The following is a 20689-nucleotide window of genomic DNA, read 5'->3' on the forward strand; positions in this document are numbered from 1 at the left end:
CACACATCAATCTTGTCGAACGATAATTACAAGCAGTAATGAGAGAGACACTATAACATTTTATTGATAAACTAATACGAAACAATATTTTCATTTCTTATTTTGCGCGCTATGGTGGAAGAAAATCATATTGTAAAAACAAAGACAAAATTATACACATCACAACTATTGATAGTCCATTCACCTTCCACAAAGGAGAAATCTTCTCTTATCTATATTCTGTCAAAGTACGGAAAACGAATGAACTATTCGTTCAAATGAGATTGATCGATCGATGGATCGACGAAAAGAGCTAACGAAACAAGCGAAAAGTAATAAATATCACAAAACTAGTAAGGATTCGGAGTCGTCACATCTTTGCTCAGGTACTCGAAAACGAAAAAAATAAACATATCGAGCATGGACAGAGTACACGCGTGCGTCCTGATTGTTCGAGTCTGCAAAAAATCTGAAGCACGATGGCAATCTCGTCGAAGTTTAATCTTCAAAAATAATTTTTTAAATCAACTCTTTATCGACGATTGCTCTTTTTTCTAGATTACTTTTCCTCAATCCAGCGTACGAGAATTTAGTGGGAAAACCAAATGAACTGACCAGAGTTTCAGTGATCGGATGGTCACCAACTCAATTTGCTAAATTATTGTTTTACGACACGCTGTTTTTTTTAGAAAGCAAAAAGTAAACCACAAAATATCCGAAGATTGGATTGGCAGTCGTACGAAGGAAGATCGTTCAACGGAACTTGAACGACTCGCTCGATTATTCAATCGTTATATAAAATTCTAATAACGTCAAACATTTTCGATTTTCGACTACATGATAAACATAACAAATAAAAATCGAGATTAAACCAGAGCCAGACATCAATTTGACGGTGTCACGAAAAACAGAATATTCGAAGGGAGTTTCAAAACTCCACTCGATTTATAATAAGGTTTTTATATATATTCATATATCTAATGCATGTTCTGTTCACTTTTTACGAAAAAAATAAAAATAAAAATAAAAATAAAAAAACAAAAAAAATTCATTTTGGGGCCAATTATCCGTTGACTCATTTACTTTCTATGTACAATTTGAATATTGGCAACAGGTCCTCGTAAATCGTACGTCTAAACTATTTACAAGATCGTTTTTTTTTGTTTTGTTTTTGTTTTTTTTTTTCCTTTGAATTCTTCGTTCGATCCACTCGGTTTATCATCTGGGTGGCTCGTTTTTTAATCAATAAATGTCGCGAATTATTTTTACTACAATAATGGCAGTGTAAATAGTAGTTAATAAAATGGAGAAAAATCGAACGGATAGAGAAAAAAAGCCTTGTCATTGAATGTTGCGATACTTCGTGACGGAAATATGTTGAGATATTGGAAGCATTTTGCATTTGTTCCCGGTGATGACGAATTTTTCAAAAATGCTACAATTCGCAACCGACCGAATCACGAAGAAAAATAAAGAGTCTAATCTATGAGAGTCGCGCTATTTATCAATGTATATTTACATTTTTTTCCAATTATTTCTTCAGCTCAACACAAAGGATTCTACTTAACAGTTCTACTGTTGAACAAATTTGCACGTACCTTCGTGAACATATCACTAATCATGTTTTTCTTTTTCGCTATTATCGCTCAGATAAATCCTCACAATGTTAAGCAGCATTCTAACGGCGCATATCGTCGTCGAGTATTTTTGTGTCTCTCGACTAACAAAATTCGTTTTTTTTCAAGTTAGGATGTACGAATCGTTGCGTGAATTATAATGATGCAAGCTTGCGGGAAGAGTTTATTCAACGATGACTTTTCGGGCTATTATGTAACGAAGAATTGCGGCTGATTTAATCATTGGAAATATTCGTTGCACGGTGCTTCAGACTCAAGCAAAAAAATTTACACCGCCTCAAATGTTTGTTATACATTGTAGGAGAGTGAATAGCGATGAGAACAGAAAAATGCTCCTTAAGGATATGGATGACATATCGCCGCAAACAGGTACATACTTTAGTCAACCCTTCATCGTTTTTTTTTCTTTTTCATTTAAAGAGAGAGAGAGAGAGAGAGAGCTACTAATTTGCTATTCGCATAAGTATTTTCCAAGCAGTTCGCAATATCCACTGGATTCTGAAAGTCGAGCCTGCTTGCTCGGTTCTTATTTTCAACAATATGAAACGAGCAATATTGTATAAACGATGATTGACATTCTGATAAGAGTTTATGCATTTTTTTTCAAATGATTTCAATGACATTGGCATTTCGTTGTATGCGATTTCGTCATGAACGAAAAAGTTCTCATTCGATATCGGATTTGTCTTGAGAAAAAATGAAAAATAGTCGAAATGAAGAAAGAAGGAAACACGAAAGATTGAGAGCACGACTTTCAGAAGCTGAAGGTATGTAAATCCATCCCAGGATACCTTAAATGTGCGTAAATTACAATTAATATGATCCTACGTTTCGCTACATTTTAAACTGACAATAGTTACATTGGTCCAATATGAATTACGCCTCGTGCTTTTCTTTTCCTAACAGTAAGCTCCTTCACTGTCCATATCCTGCATCACAGGGAAACATGTGACGTTTCGTATTTCGTTTTTTTACTTTCCCACTATCGAATAAATTTGAATAAATAATTAAATTTCGTTCTTTCAGACACTCGCGAATCTTCCATCGACGTAAGATAAATTAAATAAATTGTTTTGAGCACTGAATTTTCGAATGACAAGAAGTAAATAATTTCAGTAGCGAGTATTTTTCATTGTTGAAGACCTCCGGCATCGGAGGCTACATTTGCAAGTGATTTTTCTTTTTCAATTCCAATCTTTTGCAACTTTATTTGACCTTCCTTGATCCTAATATCCGCAAAAACAAATCATTTCAACAACGAAATTTGGATGTCGCGAAGAATCTTTAATCTACGGTGAAGTAAATCGAGATCGAGAGTTAACTGGAGAAAATTTCTCCAGAAGAAAAACGCTAAAAAACAATTAAGAAAATTCATTGTATCGCACCAAAAGATGGCTGTTTTAAAGGAAGTTGTGAATTATTGACTATAAATCTAAAGAACTTTATCCTGTTAGTGGTCAGGAAAAATGGGCTTTGTCACCAATGGGGATGATTCTGGAACTGCACGCTCGCGTTCGAACGTTCCTTTCGTTTTGACAGATTGTTTGATTTTATACATTGAATACACGATCGCTTTGGAATCTCCGAAGGGATAAGACATCACTGTCCCCTTGAGAAAGTACGTACACCTAGGAGGATCAAGTCATTCTCAGACTTTCAGCTTACACATTGAACGTTGGTCGCATGATGCGAAATTTTCCCACCTTTCGAGAGCTTCGGACACTCAATTAGATCACTAGAGAATCGACAAAAGCCACTGTTACTCTGAACGTTTCTATCTCAAAAATTTTTGATAAAACGATAATAATTAAGACTACAAGAGAGACGGAGAATGGAAAATCGACAAATGAAAAAAAGATATTTTTAGTTCAATCGGTGCTCGTGAGAAAGAGCCTCAAAACGCAACCACGGCTGAGACCTCGAACCCAATAAAGGAAGGTCGATTTTTTTGAGAAAATTGATAAGTAAATTTAGTGGTTTACTCTCTCGTGTAAGCCGGATCCGTGAAGACTTCTCGAAATGTATGTTTACCAACGGAAGAAGTTTTTTTTCATGACTTTTTGGAATCCTTCTAGGTATGCGAGCTTTCCTAACTAAGCAGGAATTTGAAAGGAATCCTTGACTTTTTGTCATGTTACAAGATAACTAGCTTAATCGGTACGACGATCATTGGCGCGAGAGCTATTCTCTCACGTTAGATCGCGCCCGAGTTAGTTCGTCTCAAATGAATCTCGGCAAACCGGAGCTTGAACGATGATACATGTAAGGGGGTGGAGGAGGTCCTGGGAAGTGTCTCTGACGTTGATGCGGTAATAGCGGATGATGGGGCCCGATCGTGCCAATTGACACCGGCCCGTGTTGCAACAAGTGCGATGTACCGTCACCCAAATCCAACTCGAGTTCTTGCTGCTCGACCAATTGAAGGGCACCAAAAGACGCAGTCGCCATTGCCACGTCCGGCATTATACCGGACAAATGTCCGTCACCGCAAACATTGTTTTCTTGTTGATGCTGCGAACATTTGAAAGCAAAAATTCATAAAAATTTTGTTTTCTTTTTAGACTATTTATTTGGTCAATTTTCCGTCGAAAACCACACTTTTAATTCGCGTAAAATTCGCGAATGGGCAACACTAAATGAAAGTACGAACTTCAGCATCATCATAAAAAATAAAAACGTTTTTATGGTTGAAAACAAAAGTATTTTGAAAAAATAATGTCCAGAGACCAAAAGACAAAAGGCAAAATATTTCGTAATGAAAAAAGTCCTGAAAATTTGTATCTTAGCGTGAAATTAGACAATTTGTATGTAAATTGAAAAAACTTCGATAGCCAAATGACGTAAGCATTGTTCGCTGCGCGGAGTAATAACTCGAAACGGGAAAATCATTGTTTTTTCCAATCAGTTGTCATTAGCGAATAACAAATGGTAGCCAGATTTCAAATTATAAGAGACGTTATTATTTTACAATAATTAGTGGGTGATTGACGTCATTGCGACAGTGATTTGAATAACTCGTGTAATATTTACGATTCGCTAAATTTTTTAAAAGCCTTTTCCAATTTATGAATTCCAATCGAAGATTGTTTAAATCTTTTCGAAACCCCAAAAAGCTTCGTCGATTCCCTCATCGCATCATAAAACGTTCGAAATATTTTACTTTTGGCTCGAGTATCTCGCTCACAGTTAATTCACCGAAAACGAAGCAAAAATTGTGAAGATAGAAAATAATCTTTACGTAGCAAAGTATTAATCAGTCTTAACGAATTAATTGACGAGGCAATGTCAAGGGGGATAAAAACAAAAAAGCAAGTAACGCCCTGTAATGATAGATCACCTCTCCGGGAAGTCTATAATTCTCTCCTTCTGTAACAACTGCTGGGAGCTCGTGTCGTAGCCCATAAGATGCATTCTGTCGTGGAAATGTCATGTTTCTTCCGTAACACATCGGAGGAGCTGGAGCGCCGTTGTTGATACTTATGCTTCCTGTACTCACGGCCTCCATGCCTGTCACGTTTTCGTCTTGCTCTCCTAAATTGTAGCATGCTGCGTTCTGAAACAACGAATGAAGAAACATTCATTTCGTTTCTGGAATGCTAAACATTTCGCTTTAAAGTGTCATTGTTTCTGACGATTTTCTCGTTACAACTAAACTTTGATGCATCTCGGAACGTTCATCGACGAAACTTTAAAAACCCTGATTTTAAGGTTGTTTTTTTTTTATACATCGTTTCGAGATTGTCTCCCTGAAAATTTACTCCAAAAATATTCAAAATCAACGAAATTTGGAGCATTCACTCCTCACAAATTGCCTCCGAGGGAAATCCAAAACTGGAATATTCAAAAGGGAAAGAAAAAATGAAAAAAAATGATTGGTTGCTTAAAAATCTTTCAATTTCCCTGCGAACATCCGTCAAACGATTCTGCAGAATTTCATAATTATTGTTTTCTCGATCGAGCAATAATCCGAGGACTGTGGACTCCTAAATATTTTTCCTCGATAAGAAAACAAAGCACGGATAATCTTTATGGGTCAACTATCTGGAGCTTGTGGGAGATAAAACGTCACGAGAACTAGCATCGAACTATTCGACGTTTCGTAGCTTCTATACTCTAGCCTGCGTCGCACCTTTGCTTATTTCCTGATAAGATTGGATCAAAGAGGTGTCAATATTGACGAAAGATGCGTCTATCCAATCGAAAGAATGAGTCGAAGGAGTTTGTGTTATCGGCGTACTCCTAATCGCTCTGATCGTCCTTTCGTACGTGTTTTCATGATTTTTTCGAGTTTCTGATTTCCCCCGAATGAATAATCTCGTACGAGCTCAACGGTCTCGACGAATATTCTCGATAAATATAAAACGATAACTCGGACGACCCCCCGTTTTAAAATAATGACGATTCATCGTGACAATAAAAGTTTGTATATTTGTACAGTGCATCAGACATCGAAGGCGATAAGAGCTCTGACCGCAACTCAGATTTGCTCACTCGTACAACGCCACTCGATCGTGATACCGTAACGTTTAATGAGGCCGGTTATTTCTAAGACCTGCATTAACAGTTAATCGTTCACTCGTACATGCGAAAGTTCTCGATCATACTCTCCGAGAAAATAGAGTGATCGATCTGTGATTATTATTCAATGTCGAGGAGCGCGGAAGGTAAGATTTAATAGAAATTCAACGTGCTCCGGAAGAAGCGATGAACTTTGGACGATAAAGAAATCGTCGGAATCGTTCGTCCAAAATCGGAGTCTCGAGGCCTCGTTAAGGGGGTCAAAAGTCCTCGTTGATAATTATGACGTTCGTAAAAAGCTTTTCGAGGCACCGTAAAGTGATGGAAAATAAAAAATAATCTTGATTCATTATTGACAACGGTATTAGCATAAGTTGCATTATTCAAACGCCGACACTCAACGCTTTCAAACGTTTCATTACTATTCGCACACATCGATAGTCCCGATCGATCATTTTCACGTCTCGTTCGAGACTTGACAAAAATGCGTAGCTTTTTCTCCGTATTCTTCGTTCTCCGTTTTTACCCAGACCAGCCCGCGAGCACTTTGCATCACAACTGAATCGCGCGCCTGGCAAATTGATTTCATTCAATTCTTCTTACCGTTTGGTTGAATATTATTTATGGAAATGGAATATTCGCGCGTGCTTGCTCGCGATGATAAAAATATGCGGATATTATTCAAGGGCAGCCCGAGCCGTTCAACGATGACGCAATCATTCGCTTGACAAATTTCTAATTGTTCGAACGAAATCTTACGACTTGGTGGTTCGAGGATTCGGAATAATCGCGACAGAAAAATGTCAAAATTCGATGAAACTTTTCGGTGGCGAAATGCACCGCTCCAGATCCGAAGGCTCCTCCGTACGTTTCGTGAGCAAGTGAACTCGAGTCTGAACGCGGAACTCAATTGAGACGTTCGTTAAAAGTCCGAGAGATGAAAAAATCGAGGAGAAGGGGTACGTGCACATCTGAACGCGCACAAGGGGGGAAAATAAAGGGTCGGAATGAAGCGATGTTCAGTTGTCACAGCACCGTTGGCAAGACTCGATACACCGAAATTTCCAAATAAAAACGCTCTCGAACGAGCGAGTTCGTATGTCTCTGAGTTTACCCGTGTCGCGTACGTTCCCGAGCGCGACGAAAAGTGCTTTTGCTTACTACATGGAAATATTATCTTCATAAACGATACGAAGCAGCGAAATAATCGAGTAAGTCGCCCAGTCATTCGGGGAATAATTTCAATAAAACGCCTCCTCGAAGAAGCCTTGCAGATTCGCGTGAAAAGATCCGACGATAAAATCCTCGCCAAATTCGAAAATTCGAAATTTTTAGTGATCGAAAAGCCCAGTGAAAATAAACGAGAAAAAAAGCGAGGCTTCTTTCGCACGGTTTTACAGCTTTTTGGGGAAAAAAAATTATTTTAAATTCAGTCCGACAGCGCTGACCGCTATTGAAAAAACGGGAATAAACACTTGCATTGGCTTATCTGCGGAGTGGGTGGTATTGCTCGCGATTATGAGCGATTTTCGGTGACGTAGATTTGCGAGACAAATTTGAACTAATCGCGGTCTTATTTATCTGGTGCATTATGAGCTGGTGACCTAGATAAAGAATTATCGCGGCTGACCTTTCGCAGCGGGCTTTTCAAGGCGGAACAATTTGGCCGATAAAGCGTCGGGCTCTAACCGGGAATTTCAATTGATCGGAAACTGGCAATTTCTCGTTTTACGTTGCCAAGTACGAGGGAGGTTTCAGCGGCGTAAATCGATCGCCGCGATCCGCGGGAGCACCGATCGAATTTAAAGAGATTCTCGTTTTCGTCGAGACGCAAGACGCATGTGTTTGCGTCTCGTCCAAGAAAATCGCGATCCCCATTGGTGCACGCGTGGAATTACGTAATGCGGGAACTCTGAAACGATAATCCGAGGCGACTGATCGAGGAAGCGTACTCAATATTCGCACCAAGGCCAAGCCTATGCGACGCACAAACTAAAATCTTTGTTTGTCAAAACTCGCAGCGTGCTGCAATCGCTCGGGCTTGTGTTTTTCTTCTTTCCAATCCAACTCGCTATTCCTCCTCGCGTGTTATTAATTCGTCACGGGAGTTTCGTGCACCGCCGAGTCAAAACAATTCTGCACTCGAGTTTTTTCCCTCCGTTTGCCTCTCCCCCTGCCCCCGCGCCACGTACACAGTCGACTGAACTTTCAATTCTATTATTAAACCGCCCGAGATTCAGCGAATCTAGATTTAGAACGAAAACACACACTTGTGGCATCTCGCGACGCGCAGGTCGGGGTTGCGCGGTCATTAATCTTCAAATTTGAACGATTCGATTGGGATTCCAACTCGGTAAATGCGCTCAATTTTATCTGCAGACCATCTGATTTACTTTGACCGTCTGAAAAAACCTCGCGAACAGATTCGTTGGTCGATAAATATCAGAAAATGTGTGTTGACAGTTGGTTTTATATTGTTGTTTGAGTGTTTGAGATTTTTTAAGGCAAAAATTTGAAAGCAATTGCGTTGCAGAAACTTTGGCAAATTGAATTCCTGAGAAAAATGTGCGATCACTGCTCCAAAAAACGTTTCAACGAATTTGTCACGTGTCTGTGAATTTCATTAGTTTTTTTGTCGCTTTCGAGTCACTCGAGGAACGCTCGCATAAGCATAATTGACGAATTACTGTTGCAGAAATGCCGGAAAACTCGTTACCAGTAAAAAACTTGACGTCGTTGCTGAGTAAAAAGTTGGGCAATGATTTGAAGATCGTAAAAGTGGACTGGAAGAATTTGACAGATCCGGGCGACAACTACGGGAGTTTGATAATCGCGGTGAACGCGACGGTTGAAAGGAACTCGAGAACGGAAGTTGTTAATCTGGTGGTAAAATTGCCTCCACCGTCGGCATGGCTGCAAGAGTTGTTCAACACGCCGTTCACCTTTTTGAAAGAATTACAATTTTATCGCGATCTTACACCGGCGTTTATGGCTTTGCAGCGTGAAAATAAAATCACGGAAGCGGAAAGTACGTGGCTGGGAGCGGATTATTACGGCGGACGAATGGGCCTGGGGGAGGGCGATGTTTTCGACGACGAGGCAGCGATCGTGTTGGAAAATTTGAATTACAGCGGTTACAAAACGGTCGACCGTTTGTTGGGTCTGAACTCGAGTCAGGCCGATTTGGCGGTTCGTAAACTCGGCAAATTGCACGGTATAGTGATCGCGATGAGGACGAGGAAGCCGGAAATATTCGAAAAATTGATTTTACCCGCACTCGTACAACCGGCTAACGAAACTGCGAAAAATTGTGTCGGAGATATGATTGCAAAGGCACTCGCGGATTTGAACCTCATACCAGGATGCGAGGCATACTTAACGAGCGTTGAAAAGACAATGAAGTATTTGGAGAGCCTCGAGGAGTCTCCGGAGATGGAGAAGCCCAAGGACAAATGGGCCACTCTCGTCCACAACGATTTTTGGACCAACAATATGATGTTCAAGCATGACGAAGCTACGAAAAGTGTCGTCGACATGAAAATCGTTGATTTTCAACTGTGCGTTTATGACTACGGCGTCAAGGACCTCATTTTCTTTCTCATCTCCAGTCCGACGCAGCAAGTGATCGAAGAAGAATTCGATCGTTTGATCGACCGTTATTACGAGGCCTTCGCAGATACTCTCCGATCGATGACCGTCGATCCTACCAATTATCCCAAAAAGGAATTCCATCAGCGCTTCAACGAATGTGCTACTTTGAAATTCCCACAGTGTCTCATGATGAATCAAGTCATCAAATCGAAACCCGACGTCGTTCCCAAAATGGAGGACATCAAGAGCAAAGAAAACTTCCTGACGATCGGCGGCGGTGAAATTTACAATCAGAAAATGCTCCACACCCTTCAATTCTACCACAAGCGTGGATGGCTCATCAAATAGTCCTTAACTTCCAATACAAACCTGTTGAACACAAAACAATGTTAAAGCCAGAAGCAACGCTCGCATGCAATGGAATCGATTTTCCTTTCAGTAGGCTACAAAATTAATTTTGAGCAATGGAAATAGATCCAACTTCACTGTATACCTTAAAACTAGTGGGACAAAAAACGACAACGATTCGAGTTGTTAGGAAACTTATCAATGCCAAAACCATTCCATCGTAACGGAATCTCTATTCTCACTGTGAATAGATTATTTTACAAATTTAAATTAAACACCAACTCTCATTTATTTGGAGAAGTGTATAATTGGAATGGTTGAAGCAAAAAATGCAAAAAATGCATATAATGCTAATCAATGCACGAGAAAAATTGCAGGAGTGAAGAACAGTGCAAATCATCACTGCGAAATAAAATAAGGAGTTAACGATTCTCGACAACGAAATCCCAGAAGCATTCAAAAGATATTCATGCTGTGCGACTACGTGTGGAATGATAATGATGCGTCCTATCATAATAAAAATTCATTGATCGTTTATACATAAATCGAAAATGTTGTGTACTGAATCTAAAAAATATTGTAAATTTGTACATTTAATTTGAAATAATATCACATTTTGTTCATAGAATGTTCAATTAGCATTGAACTCATCAATTGTTAGCTCCGAAATCAGCTCCAAAAAGGGCGAGAATTCGTAGATATTCTTTTACTCTGAGTCGGCGCTCTATATGCAAAAAGAAAAAAATATCAGCTCCTTTTTCCAGTCCATCGAACCCAGGAAGAAGAATGAAAATCTACGATAATAAACCACTAGGATGGGCTGGAATTCCTTAAAATTGGCATCTTTTTCAATGATATTTGTTTTGTATGCATGAAACTGCGGTATGAGGAATAAATTCAAATTTGACTGGGGAATTTTGAAATTTTTGGCTGAAAGAAGAAAACGAAAAATTTGTAAGTCTGAGGCAATTTGCTAGAGTGATGGAGAATTTATTTATATTTTTTATTTATAAAATTGGAGATTTGGACAAAAAGTATAAAAAATTTTGTCTCCTCCCTGCTATAATTTTCGCGACAATTCGACACGTGCAATACTTCCTATGCGCCTTGACCTTGAACGCCAATCAAACGCAATTCAAGATCGAGAGTTTAATATTCGACGCGTTCGTGCCTCGATCATTTGTGTAAGTTAATTAAATTCGAAGAGTTGGATATTTAAAATACTATGCGAAAAAAGTGATGAAAATTACTGTTCCAATTGCGCGAGATTATTGGACGACATTCCATCCGCGTGCGTTTTCTGTCTCTCGAAATCCAGAGTAGTTAGTGATCGAGAATTAATTTGCAAAAAATTAAGAAGGATACAAAAGAGGAGAGATACTTACCTCGAGAAGATCGGCAACAGCGTCCGGCAGATTGAATTCTCTCACGACGCGTAATCTGACTTGTCGATTAATCTCGTGTCTCGATGAGAGAGGTAAGCTCACGGCTCTTTGGCAACTTGGGGATTGTCGTAACTTTTGTTCACGCTTAAGCATCGCCGACATTGTGGCCGAGTCTGGTACTGAATATTTCAAAGAAACAAAAGAAAAGAAATTAAATAATGAAAATTTTAAAAAATGCCAAGTTACGATTTGTTAAGACCAAGGTTAATAGAGTATAATTATTCGTTAGAGTTAATTAAGTAAACGATTCCTCGTGGAGTCGAGATAAATAGTGTTGAGTCAAAAGAGACTTCAATTCTTACAATTTCTACAAATTGTTGGCCACTCATCGACAGTAATTAAACACCGGAGGTATGCACCAGTATTTTTTTCTCTTAAAAAAAATTAGCAATAATTCGACTGAATGGGACTGGAATGACAAAATAGTCTCAACTTTGCCGCGTAGCAAATTGCGGTGCGATGAATTACGTTTCCCTCAATTTTCCTCTCTGATGACTCATTTTCTTGTATTAAATAGCAAGAATTGATTGGTTTTCAGCGATGTCTGCGACGGACTGAAATAAATAGTTTACAATTTGTTACCTGGCAATGCTGCAGAGAGAACGTCCACCCCGACTGCCCCCATCGACCTTGGTTTTTCATCGACCATGTAGAGAGTGTCGGGAATATCAGGAATGTAGCGAGCCCTCCGTAATCTCAATAATTCGGTTTCCTGAACCATTTGTTCTTCGACTAGAGCCTGTAACGACAAAAAAATAGTAAATTACAAATAAGACGAAGAGAGAGAAGAAACTCCACTGACGAAGCGGCTTTGGTCGAAGCGCGAAAATTAAATTACCTACCTTTATCTCTTCGTAATAAGGCATGAATAATCGAGGCCTCACGAACAGACCATTCCTCTTGCCTCCTCGTATCCAAGCGTTTATTCGCAGATTTTCTCTCTCATCTCCGATCATGTGACTCGGCGGTGTCGAAACGAGACCTCTTCTAATAGCCTGAAAACAAAAAAAAAACCTTGAAGACAATCCGGATAAAACTATTGAAAAATTTTCCTGCTTGAAATTTCGAAGCATGAGTTTTTTAACCGCACCATTTCCGACAATTTTCAACTATTTTTCTAAGAATTTTCTCCTTCTATATTTTGATTTTTTCGAGAAAAAAGAGTTCAATCATTAGTATAAAAAATATTGAAAAATTTTATGTTCTTGGTGATTAATTTTTGACGAATTACCATGTTTGGAAATTGAGAATCAATCGAATATTGACATTTAATTTAGACGTACTTGTGCCAATATTTCACTGCTGGCCGGAAGAACGTGATCCATTCGGACGAGAGGCAAAAGTTCACTGAGTATTTCACGTAATTCGATGTCACTGAGATCTCGCTTTTTCACGCCTTTTCGGGTCACCGAGTGTACAGTATGACTCAACAAATTGGGTTCACGATCCTCCATCCTTCGGACAAGTTCCTGTTCACCCCATTTCAATACAGCTTGTAATACTTCTAGTTCACTCGCTTGAAGGAAATGACTTTGGAGAACGTTGCTCATATGGGTGTGGTCCAATTGGTGGAGTATCGGAGACGTAACGACCGTTTGAAATTCTTCCCGAAGAAAATGCAGTGCTTGTCTGTGCACCCACGCTGAACCGTGTGGTTGGCTGGCCCATCTACGGAGGTCAAAGTTCATATCTCAGTACAACATTGTTTGACTGTATTATAATAAAGTTGAAGGAATTTCGTTTTCAGCGATTTTACCTCAAAACCGTCGCTAGAGAATCCTGAGTGAGCCACTCGAGAATGAGATCTTCGCATCCCTGAGAGAGTATGTCGAGCTCGAGAAATCTACCGATTTGATAGAGCTCCATTGCTTCCTCGAGAGGACTCGGTCGCATTCGTCCCGTATGCGTCAATGCTTGAACCTAAATAACGAAAAATACAAAGACGAAACTAGTTGAAGGCATGAATTATTCACTTTGTACAGAAGCTTTGTAAAAAAAACTCCGCATTCAATCCATAATAAATAAAATAATCACAGGCCATTGATGACTCTCATCATAAAAATATTATTGAAAAAAAATGTAGGAATTCACCTCGCCAAGGCTTCCAGCGCTATTGCCACAGCCGCTGCCACGAAGAATAAGTGACAGATCGACGGTGTCAAGATACACAGCGTGCAACAATACTCTTGCGTATCTTTTGGGTATGACGCACTCGTCGAGAACGATTCTCGTGGGTATGTGAAGGGCCCTTTCGGTGTGATCCTCCCCGGATCTCGTTCGACGTTGTATCAAATTGCGAAAGAAGGGCGAACGAGCGGACAAAATAGCTTTGTGGCAAGGGAGTTCGAGTTTCGGGCGAAAGCCATACTCGGAACTTCCGCTATCCGGTCTCTGATAATCACTGTCCGATGTGAACACCAATGCCGCGTCAGCGTAATCACCGGTATCCAATAAATACCGTAAATCATGCTCAAGGAGATTCGGCGTTCCTAATTCTTCGCCCAATCGTCGTAATAAATTCGTGTCGAGCGACGTGTCGTGTGGACATATGTCACCGGTGTACAAGTAACGCAAAAGCGCGGAAAACATTTGAACCTCCAGGCTTGGCGTTCTCAAGTCCAGGCATATACGAGCTCCGTAGCCTAAAAAATGAAACATTCCAGCAAAATGATATCGAATGATACCATGATAAAAATAGTATTTATTGTTGATGAGCAATTGCGAAGAAAATACGATAAGAAAATGGAAGAATTCGGACCTGGACAACCGGCCAACAATTCTCTGAAGTAGGGACATCGTGCTGAAAGCAAAGCCCTGTGGACTGGAAAGCAAGCTCCCCTGTAGACGAGATCAACGTCGGTGCAATATTTGTAATCGTAAAGAGTGGAGAGATCCTGTTTGAAGGTTGTGGCAGGAGGTCTAGCGAGTTCGGCTTGAACGTGCAAGTCCTTGAGGGCTGCGAGGGCTTCATATTCTTCGAGCAAGGCTCCAGCTTCGAGAGGACTCCACGTTGAGACGAGTTCTCTGATGACACGGCCATGGTCGCAGGCTTTCGAAGAGCGACGTCTTCGTATGAATTTCTTTCGCAACGTCGCGAAGCCCGTCACTCTTTTCTTTCGCTCTCTGAAATCATAAGAATAATAATTTTAAACAAAAAAGCGTTCAACGAAAAATAAAATACGACGAAAACGTGGAGAAAATAAAGTTTCGACTTCAGTCCATGCCACCACACAATTGGCCTCTTCGTTATTTCGAATAATGGACGATTCCGGGGAACTAAAAGAACTACCGAGCACGAAACTTCCACAGCTGTACGCACACACTGACAAAAGTCAAGCCACTGCGTCACAAATTGTCCAAGAATTCGGAGCTATTCCATGTCAGTCTCAGAACGAAAAGAATTTTCCTACAATTACGAAAGCGGTAGAGCACAATATTTTCTTCAAAATTTCATTCTGAACATCTTCCAATAATGTCATATAACGAAAAATGGCTATTTCCGAAGCTGAAACTTTTTCAATCGAAACTGAATGCTCTCGAAGTGGAAACGGAACTTGTTGAGAGAAAAAATAACAAAACAGCCGAGGGTACCGAATATCCACCCGTTCTTTTCGGGGAATTGATCGTCGACGAAGGCTTCAGAACTATCTGCGTTTATGGGCACGTCGGTAAGTGAATTTTGGAACGAAAATAAAATTCATTCTTAAAAGTGAAAACGAAAATCTCTTTTTATCGTTCTTCTTATTTGCTGATAGATTCTTCAACGATCAACGAGGATGATACGAAAAAAGATGGTGGACTTGGGGGAAAGGGCGCACTGCTGAGTTGGTTGATGGCATTGAAAGTTTATTCCGCCACGAAGAACGAGGTGCCAGTAAATGTGAAGTTCATCGTCGAAGGGCTGGCTGAATCGAGCAGTCCTACCCTCCAAGATGTTTTGTCAAGAAAAAAAGAATTTTTCATCGACGTCGATTACGTGTGCTTGGCGATCGACAAAAAAATAGTGGAAACTCCGTGCTTGAGATATGGATATCGAGGGGTTTGCCATTTTTCGCTGGACATTAACTGCGCTGAGAATGACATTGACAGTGAAAAGTATGCCGGTGCTTTCGATCAACCGCTGATGGATGCCGTGCACCTCGTTTCCAGCCTTATGGACAAACACGACAAGCTCGCTGCTCCAAATGTAAATACATTCCGTTCGGAATCTAAAAAAGTCAGATGAAATGTAGTTTCCAAACAGAAATTTAATGTGGGATTTTTCTCATACATGGACAATGATTTTACGTGAAAACAATACACTTTTTAGCTGATGAAAGACGTGGTAGGTCCATCGATGCAAGAAGAAGAAGCCATTAAAAATATGAATGTAAATACCGAGGATTTAAAGAGAAAAATTGGTGTGAGAAAACTCAGACACAAGGGAATTGAGTCTCGTATCGTAATCCATAATTCGAGACTGCCCAGCGTCAGTATCCACAGTTTTGAAACGAAAACAAATCACACGGATCCTCATAACTTTACAATGATTCCCTGCAGGTACATTCTTTCATTAGAGTTTTTTTTTCTTTACTCAGAAATTGAAATTGTTCTCGTTTCCCAGAACGATAGTTAAGTTTTCCATCAGTTTGGTGAAAAATCAAATAGCCGCCGACACTCATGCCCAAGTTGAAAGTCATATAAAGCAAGTGTGGGATCGAATGAAAAAAGTGAATGAATATCAACTGAAAATGGATAAGGGCATTGATCCCTGGAAAGAAGAGCCAACACATTCGAATTATCGGGCTGCAGCTGAAGCCATTAAATCGGTCGGTATTCAAAAAATCAAAGACTTTTCTTATCTTGGAAAAATAAAAAAATTATCGATGATTGAATTATTTGCTCTTGACGCCTGGCTTCAGATTTATCAACAAGAGCCACTTTACGTTTGCGATGGTCGTTCTTTTCCTGCTGTACCCATTCTCAAATCAGCTTCTTATCCATGTAACATGTTGGTGCTTTCTCTCAGGCAAGTTTTGTGAATTTAGTTATTTGGATTATGAATTTCATGGTTAACAACTTGTGCGAAGAATATTCTTAGCACATCGTTTTACTAAAATCCTGTAAATATTTTTTACTCCATCACAGTTTTTCAAATAATTTTGCTTTCTATTTTTACTTTTACAGCGAACCAGGAGGTTCTGTGCCTATTGAGAGTCTACTAAAAAATGTTAAAGTCATTATGACTTACATGTGCAATGTCAATGAATTATGATATATAAAACAATCTTATAGCGAGGAATAAAAACGTTAGTGAATCAAATATAATGGAACAGAAATAGTGAGATGTATATTATGAATTTCCTCTGATATAATAAAAAAAAGCAAAAAGCTCTATAATAAAAACGAGCAAAAATTCCTGTTCGGAGGAACAGAATTATTCTCAACATGATTTTCAATTAGTTATCAACCGGAAAGACACCGCATAATGTAGTTACAAAAAGTCAACCGTACCGAACGATAATACCGAATTGTTCGGTATTTCCAGAAGAGGAAAGTCTCGCTGCCTGTACGGGATCTCCGCCATTGGCAGGGAAGTTAGTAGAAGCGGAAGCTCCCATTCTATGGGTCATATGAGAATCATTGTTTTGTCCTCTCGCCAGTGACCAACAACCTCCGCCGCTATGCCAGTTGACGACACTGTCGTCGCTTTCTTCGTTCGGCTGCAACGCGCACGGTATCAGAATCCGGAATACGTTCATCGCTCGCCCAGACACCAGCCTGAAAGATTTCAATGGACTTTATTTTTATTTCATTCAAATCTTTATTGATGTAGGCATTATTTCATTTGTTTTTTCTCCAATACCAAACGATTGTAGATTCGTTTGTCCCAATTGGATTAAATTTGAAGATATTTTCTATCAGATCTGAAGCTTCGGCATATGTTTGAACCGTTGTGAGCATTTTTTTTATTCGACTTTTGCAGAAAAAAGTATATATAGGAAATGTACTTCACATTGTATTCCAATATGTACCGTCAATCACCATCGGTTAAGCTTTCCATTTTAACTTTATCATTCTTGAAAAATCTACTAATTTTATAACATGTAAGATTTCGAAAATGCTCAAAATAAACATGGGTTGACATTGCAGGGTTAAAGCCTGGCAACAAACGTACTAAGTAGGTCATAGTTGCAAAATGTTTTTAAAACTGCCACTGACCTAAAAGGAACATTTCAAACGTATCAATCTGTTAGGAAAGGATATGGGAAAAATTTACGATGTTTTGATGCAAACGAGAAATCAGTATTTTCATTATAAAATTTGTAAATAAGAATTAAACATTTGGAGGAAATTTTTGAGAAAAGCTGAAAGTATAAAGTGATCCGATCATGGTTGGATGAAACACAAAAGATAAGAAAAAGTTATGGATTGAAATAAGAGTTTTAAAATTCGAGTTGTGTACAGGTCAGCTGAAACGCTAATCCAGCTGTTTTCTCTTTTTTTTGTCATCTTTTTTTTGGTTCCATACAACAACTTGCCCGATCAAGGGATACATTATCTGCAAACTCGTAAAAATAAAAGAACGAATATTAAAGCGTTGGACAGCGTTCATCGTATTTGACCCGTCAACGAAAAAAAATTCGACCTGAATAACGACGAAACTCGTGAAATAATGGAATTTGCATTCTCCCCGAAACACACGAATTGGCATACATATATCCAAGGAAATCTATGTACAATGAATATATATATATATATATATGCATGACCGATTGACACTAGTACGAAAATTTCCTCCCAAATAACCATCGATCTCTTCAAGATATTAATAAAATTACAATAATAATCGATTATTTTCATTACCTGGGTCCTTTGTGAGCATATTTTTTATCTTCGATTATTATGACTTGAGATTAAAGTAATCCGTAGTGGGCATACACAAACACTGGTTCAACAACACGCTGTCGGCCATGTTTACATTCGAATGCATCGCGAGCACACGAGAGAAGAGCGAGTGAGGAAGGAACACACCAGCACCAGAGCATAAGGAACAAAAAAACTCAACTCTTTTTTCTCCACTATTTTTAAATCTCCTTGTTTTACACACTTTCTTAACTCACTACAAGCATCTTCACGGTTTAACACAATAATTTCGTAAAATCGCGTCGTCGGGTGCGCGACGATTTCTTCGAAACATTGTCACTTCATTTCGTGTGTAGATCCAGTACATCGAGATCCCGTATACATAACGCACACATACACATCTATGTATTTGGGGTATTCGGTAACTTTATCTATATACGTGTTCACATAGCTTTTATGTACTCGTATGTACTTTCAGGAAGGCTGTCGAGTTTGCGCGTGAGCAGTTAGTGATTGGGAATATTCGAAAATTGCGAAACGAATGACTAAAACTTACTGTATCGAGTGCACAATGAAAAATTGTTAATATTTTATGAGAAATCGCGATCATTTTTCTTTCTTTTTGAAACCTATCCGGACACATTACATATTTTATTTTGCGGTTCACCGAGAGTATTAAGTTTCGAGGAGAGGGTTAATCTACTAAGAAATATAGCAATACTATTCATGATATATACATATATATACGATAAACATTATATATGTATAGCCTCCGTGCATATATTTTCATTCAAATATATATAAATATATCGCCGTTGATGCAATTCTAGTGATAATGGAGCAGCTCCTGCTGTCAGGATTGCCAACCCAAAATCTCAGCTGAGATTCTTTTTACTCTAGATTTAGAATATCACAAGAACGATGAACATTCACCCCATTCACCCACAAGTGAATCGTTGTTTGGAACTGATTTTAAAAAATGTTCATCCTTAACATATTAGGCAAACTGAAAATTCTATGATTGTGACATTCCTAACCATCGTTGGAGCGAACTTCCTTTTTCAAATGTGGCTTCAAATTCTTCAGTTTTCGGTAAACTGGCATTGGTTTGCACTTTTTCATTGTTTCGGGAGCAAGGAGAAAATTGTGCTAGTTATCCCCTCCATTAAAACATGGACACAATAAGACGAGGATTCTGTTTTTTGGAAGGATGCATGAATGAATAAAGATCGTAGATCATTTGAGGGTTTCTGAAAAAATGGTTTTATTATGGGTTGCCGCGGTAATATGGCTGACACAGTCTAATTTTACTCTCAGAAGTGTTAGATTAACGCAAGATGGTTCGTTGCAATTTGTAATCGCAAAAACAATAAAAATTCATCAAAAATGTTGAAACAATGTTGAATGAAAAAAATCGTGAAAATTAACATTTTTGAATTCAGCGCTTTTTTTATTTAGCACCAGCATGCAGCGCTGCAATCAGCTGCATTTTCCCACAATATAGTAACGTACAGGCTTGTCCACGTTATCTGAAAAAGTGTAGTCTTAGGAATATTTGAAAATTATCAAAAAAAAAAAAGCTGATTTTTATTCAAAACTACAGGACGTTTATGCAAAAAAATGTGTTTCGATAAGTTTTCGTTTCGTAATGACTCAACTCAGTTCTGTTTGCGAGACAAACGATAGTTTCGCTGACGTATAAAATAGAATTTCGAATAGTTGTCGATTTTGCATGAAAACTCCCGTGTTAAAGATCGAATACGCAAATCAAAGTAGCGTTCGAATAATCTGAATTGCAAAGTGCATAAATCGAAAGAGTACTGAGATTCACAATGCCAGTTTTTTAGCGATTGATAATAATGACAGGAGGCATCACTCGAAATCGATTTTTCTTTATATAAAACGTAAACTGTTTTGCTAAACTGTAAATTGACTCGCGAGTGCGCAGAACCTGCCCAGAACGTTTTATTCCTATGCAACGTGATTTTGGCTGATCCGATCTCGCTTTTATTACGAAACGTTCTCGTCGAGGATAATCAAGCGTTTTCCACTTGTCACGACAGTGAAAAACTCGTCGGTTGTAGAGACAACATGTTGGCCGCTCAGAAAGCCATCTCGATCAGCCGAGTTACGGGACGTTTTCTCATTCCCAGCAGAACAACGATCGCTTCACGACCCAGAGTCCGAATTTCGTTTCCTGTAAGCAAAATTGAAAAAACGATGTATTTTTACGTGTATCTTGCTGCGTTATTGCGTAATACGAATGAGATTTTTTTCGACATTGCAATTCGATCTATGCAAACATTGAAATGACTATGAAAACGC

The 20689-nt window shown here is 39.0% G+C and overlaps 3 protein-coding genes across 7 annotated transcripts; 2 read left to right on the top strand and 1 right to left on the bottom strand.

The window, feature by feature from the left end:
* Positions 1-39: 39 nt before the first annotated feature.
* On the bottom strand, positions 40-19050 carry LOC122413678 (BTB/POZ domain-containing protein 7). The gene is made up of 11 exons (XM_043424185.1): positions 18365-19050; positions 17012-17278; positions 14277-14641; positions 13610-14160; positions 13275-13438; positions 12802-13186; positions 12361-12513; positions 12101-12257; positions 11459-11637; positions 4954-5169; positions 40-4127 (listed from the first exon to the last, which is right to left on the bottom strand). The coding sequence occupies exons 2-11, from the start codon at positions 17257-17259 to the stop codon at positions 3837-3839; spliced, it is 2709 nt and encodes a 902-aa protein (XP_043280120.1). The 5' UTR covers positions 17260-17278; positions 18365-19050; the 3' UTR covers positions 40-3836.
* Positions 1854-10988, top strand: LOC122413682 (uncharacterized). 5 transcript variants are annotated; one of them, XM_043424193.1, is made up of 2 exons: positions 1854-1985; positions 8830-10988. In XM_043424193.1, the coding sequence occupies exons 1-2, from the start codon at positions 1898-1900 to the stop codon at positions 10071-10073; spliced, it is 1332 nt and encodes a 443-aa protein (XP_043280128.1). In that variant the 5' UTR covers positions 1854-1897; the 3' UTR covers positions 10074-10988. The 5 variants fall into 5 exon arrangements, with proteins under 5 accessions (XP_043280128.1, XP_043280129.1, XP_043280131.1 ...); XM_043424194.1 differs by lacking the exon at positions 1854-1985 and adding an exon at positions 2272-2383; XM_043424196.1 differs by lacking the exon at positions 1854-1985 and adding an exon at positions 6114-6280.
* LOC122413683 (cytosolic non-specific dipeptidase-like) lies at positions 14634-16855 on the top strand. The gene is made up of 6 exons (XM_043424199.1): positions 14634-15186; positions 15274-15704; positions 15828-16057; positions 16122-16326; positions 16420-16526; positions 16685-16855. Exons 1-6 carry the CDS (start codon positions 14991-14993, stop codon positions 16770-16772), a joined length of 1257 nt encoding a protein of 418 aa, XP_043280134.1. The 5' UTR covers positions 14634-14990; the 3' UTR covers positions 16773-16855.
* Positions 19051-20689: the final 1639 nt, after the last annotated feature.

This window comes from Venturia canescens, chromosome 7, assembly GCF_019457755.1.
Source record: "Venturia canescens isolate UGA chromosome 7, ASM1945775v1, whole genome shotgun sequence".
Lineage (NCBI taxonomy): Eukaryota > Metazoa > Arthropoda > Insecta > Hymenoptera > Ichneumonidae > Venturia > Venturia canescens.

Bases quoted from the DNA above. Each gene is read 5' to 3' on its own strand.
- LOC122413682 (XM_043424193.1), top strand. From the start codon at position 1,898: ATGTTTGTTATACATTGTAGGAGAGTGAATAGCGATGAGAACAGAAAA. The intron at 1,986-8,829 runs GTACATACTTTA...TTACTGTTGCAG, and splicing joins TGACATATCGCCGCAAACAG to AAATGCCGGAAAACTCGTTA.
- LOC122413683 (XM_043424199.1), top strand. From the start codon at position 14,991: ATGTCATATAACGAAAAATGGCTATTTCCGAAGCTGAAACTTTTTCAA. The intron at 15,705-15,827 runs GTAAATACATTC...TACACTTTTTAG, and splicing joins ACAAGCTCGCTGCTCCAAAT to CTGATGAAAGACGTGGTAGG. The intron at 16,527-16,684 runs GCAAGTTTTGTG...TTACTTTTACAG, and splicing joins ATGTTGGTGCTTTCTCTCAG to CGAACCAGGAGGTTCTGTGC.
- LOC122413678 (XM_043424185.1), bottom strand. From the start codon at position 17,259: ATGAACGTATTCCGGATTCTGATACCGTGCGCGTTGCAGCCGAACGAA. The intron at 14,642-17,011 runs GTACGGTTGACT...TTATGATTTCAG, and splicing joins CAATTCGGTATTATCGTTCG to AGAGCGAAAGAAAAGAGTGA. The intron at 12,514-12,801 runs GTACGTCTAAAT...TTTTGTTTTCAG, and splicing joins GCAGTGAAATATTGGCACAA to GCTATTAGAAGAGGTCTCGT.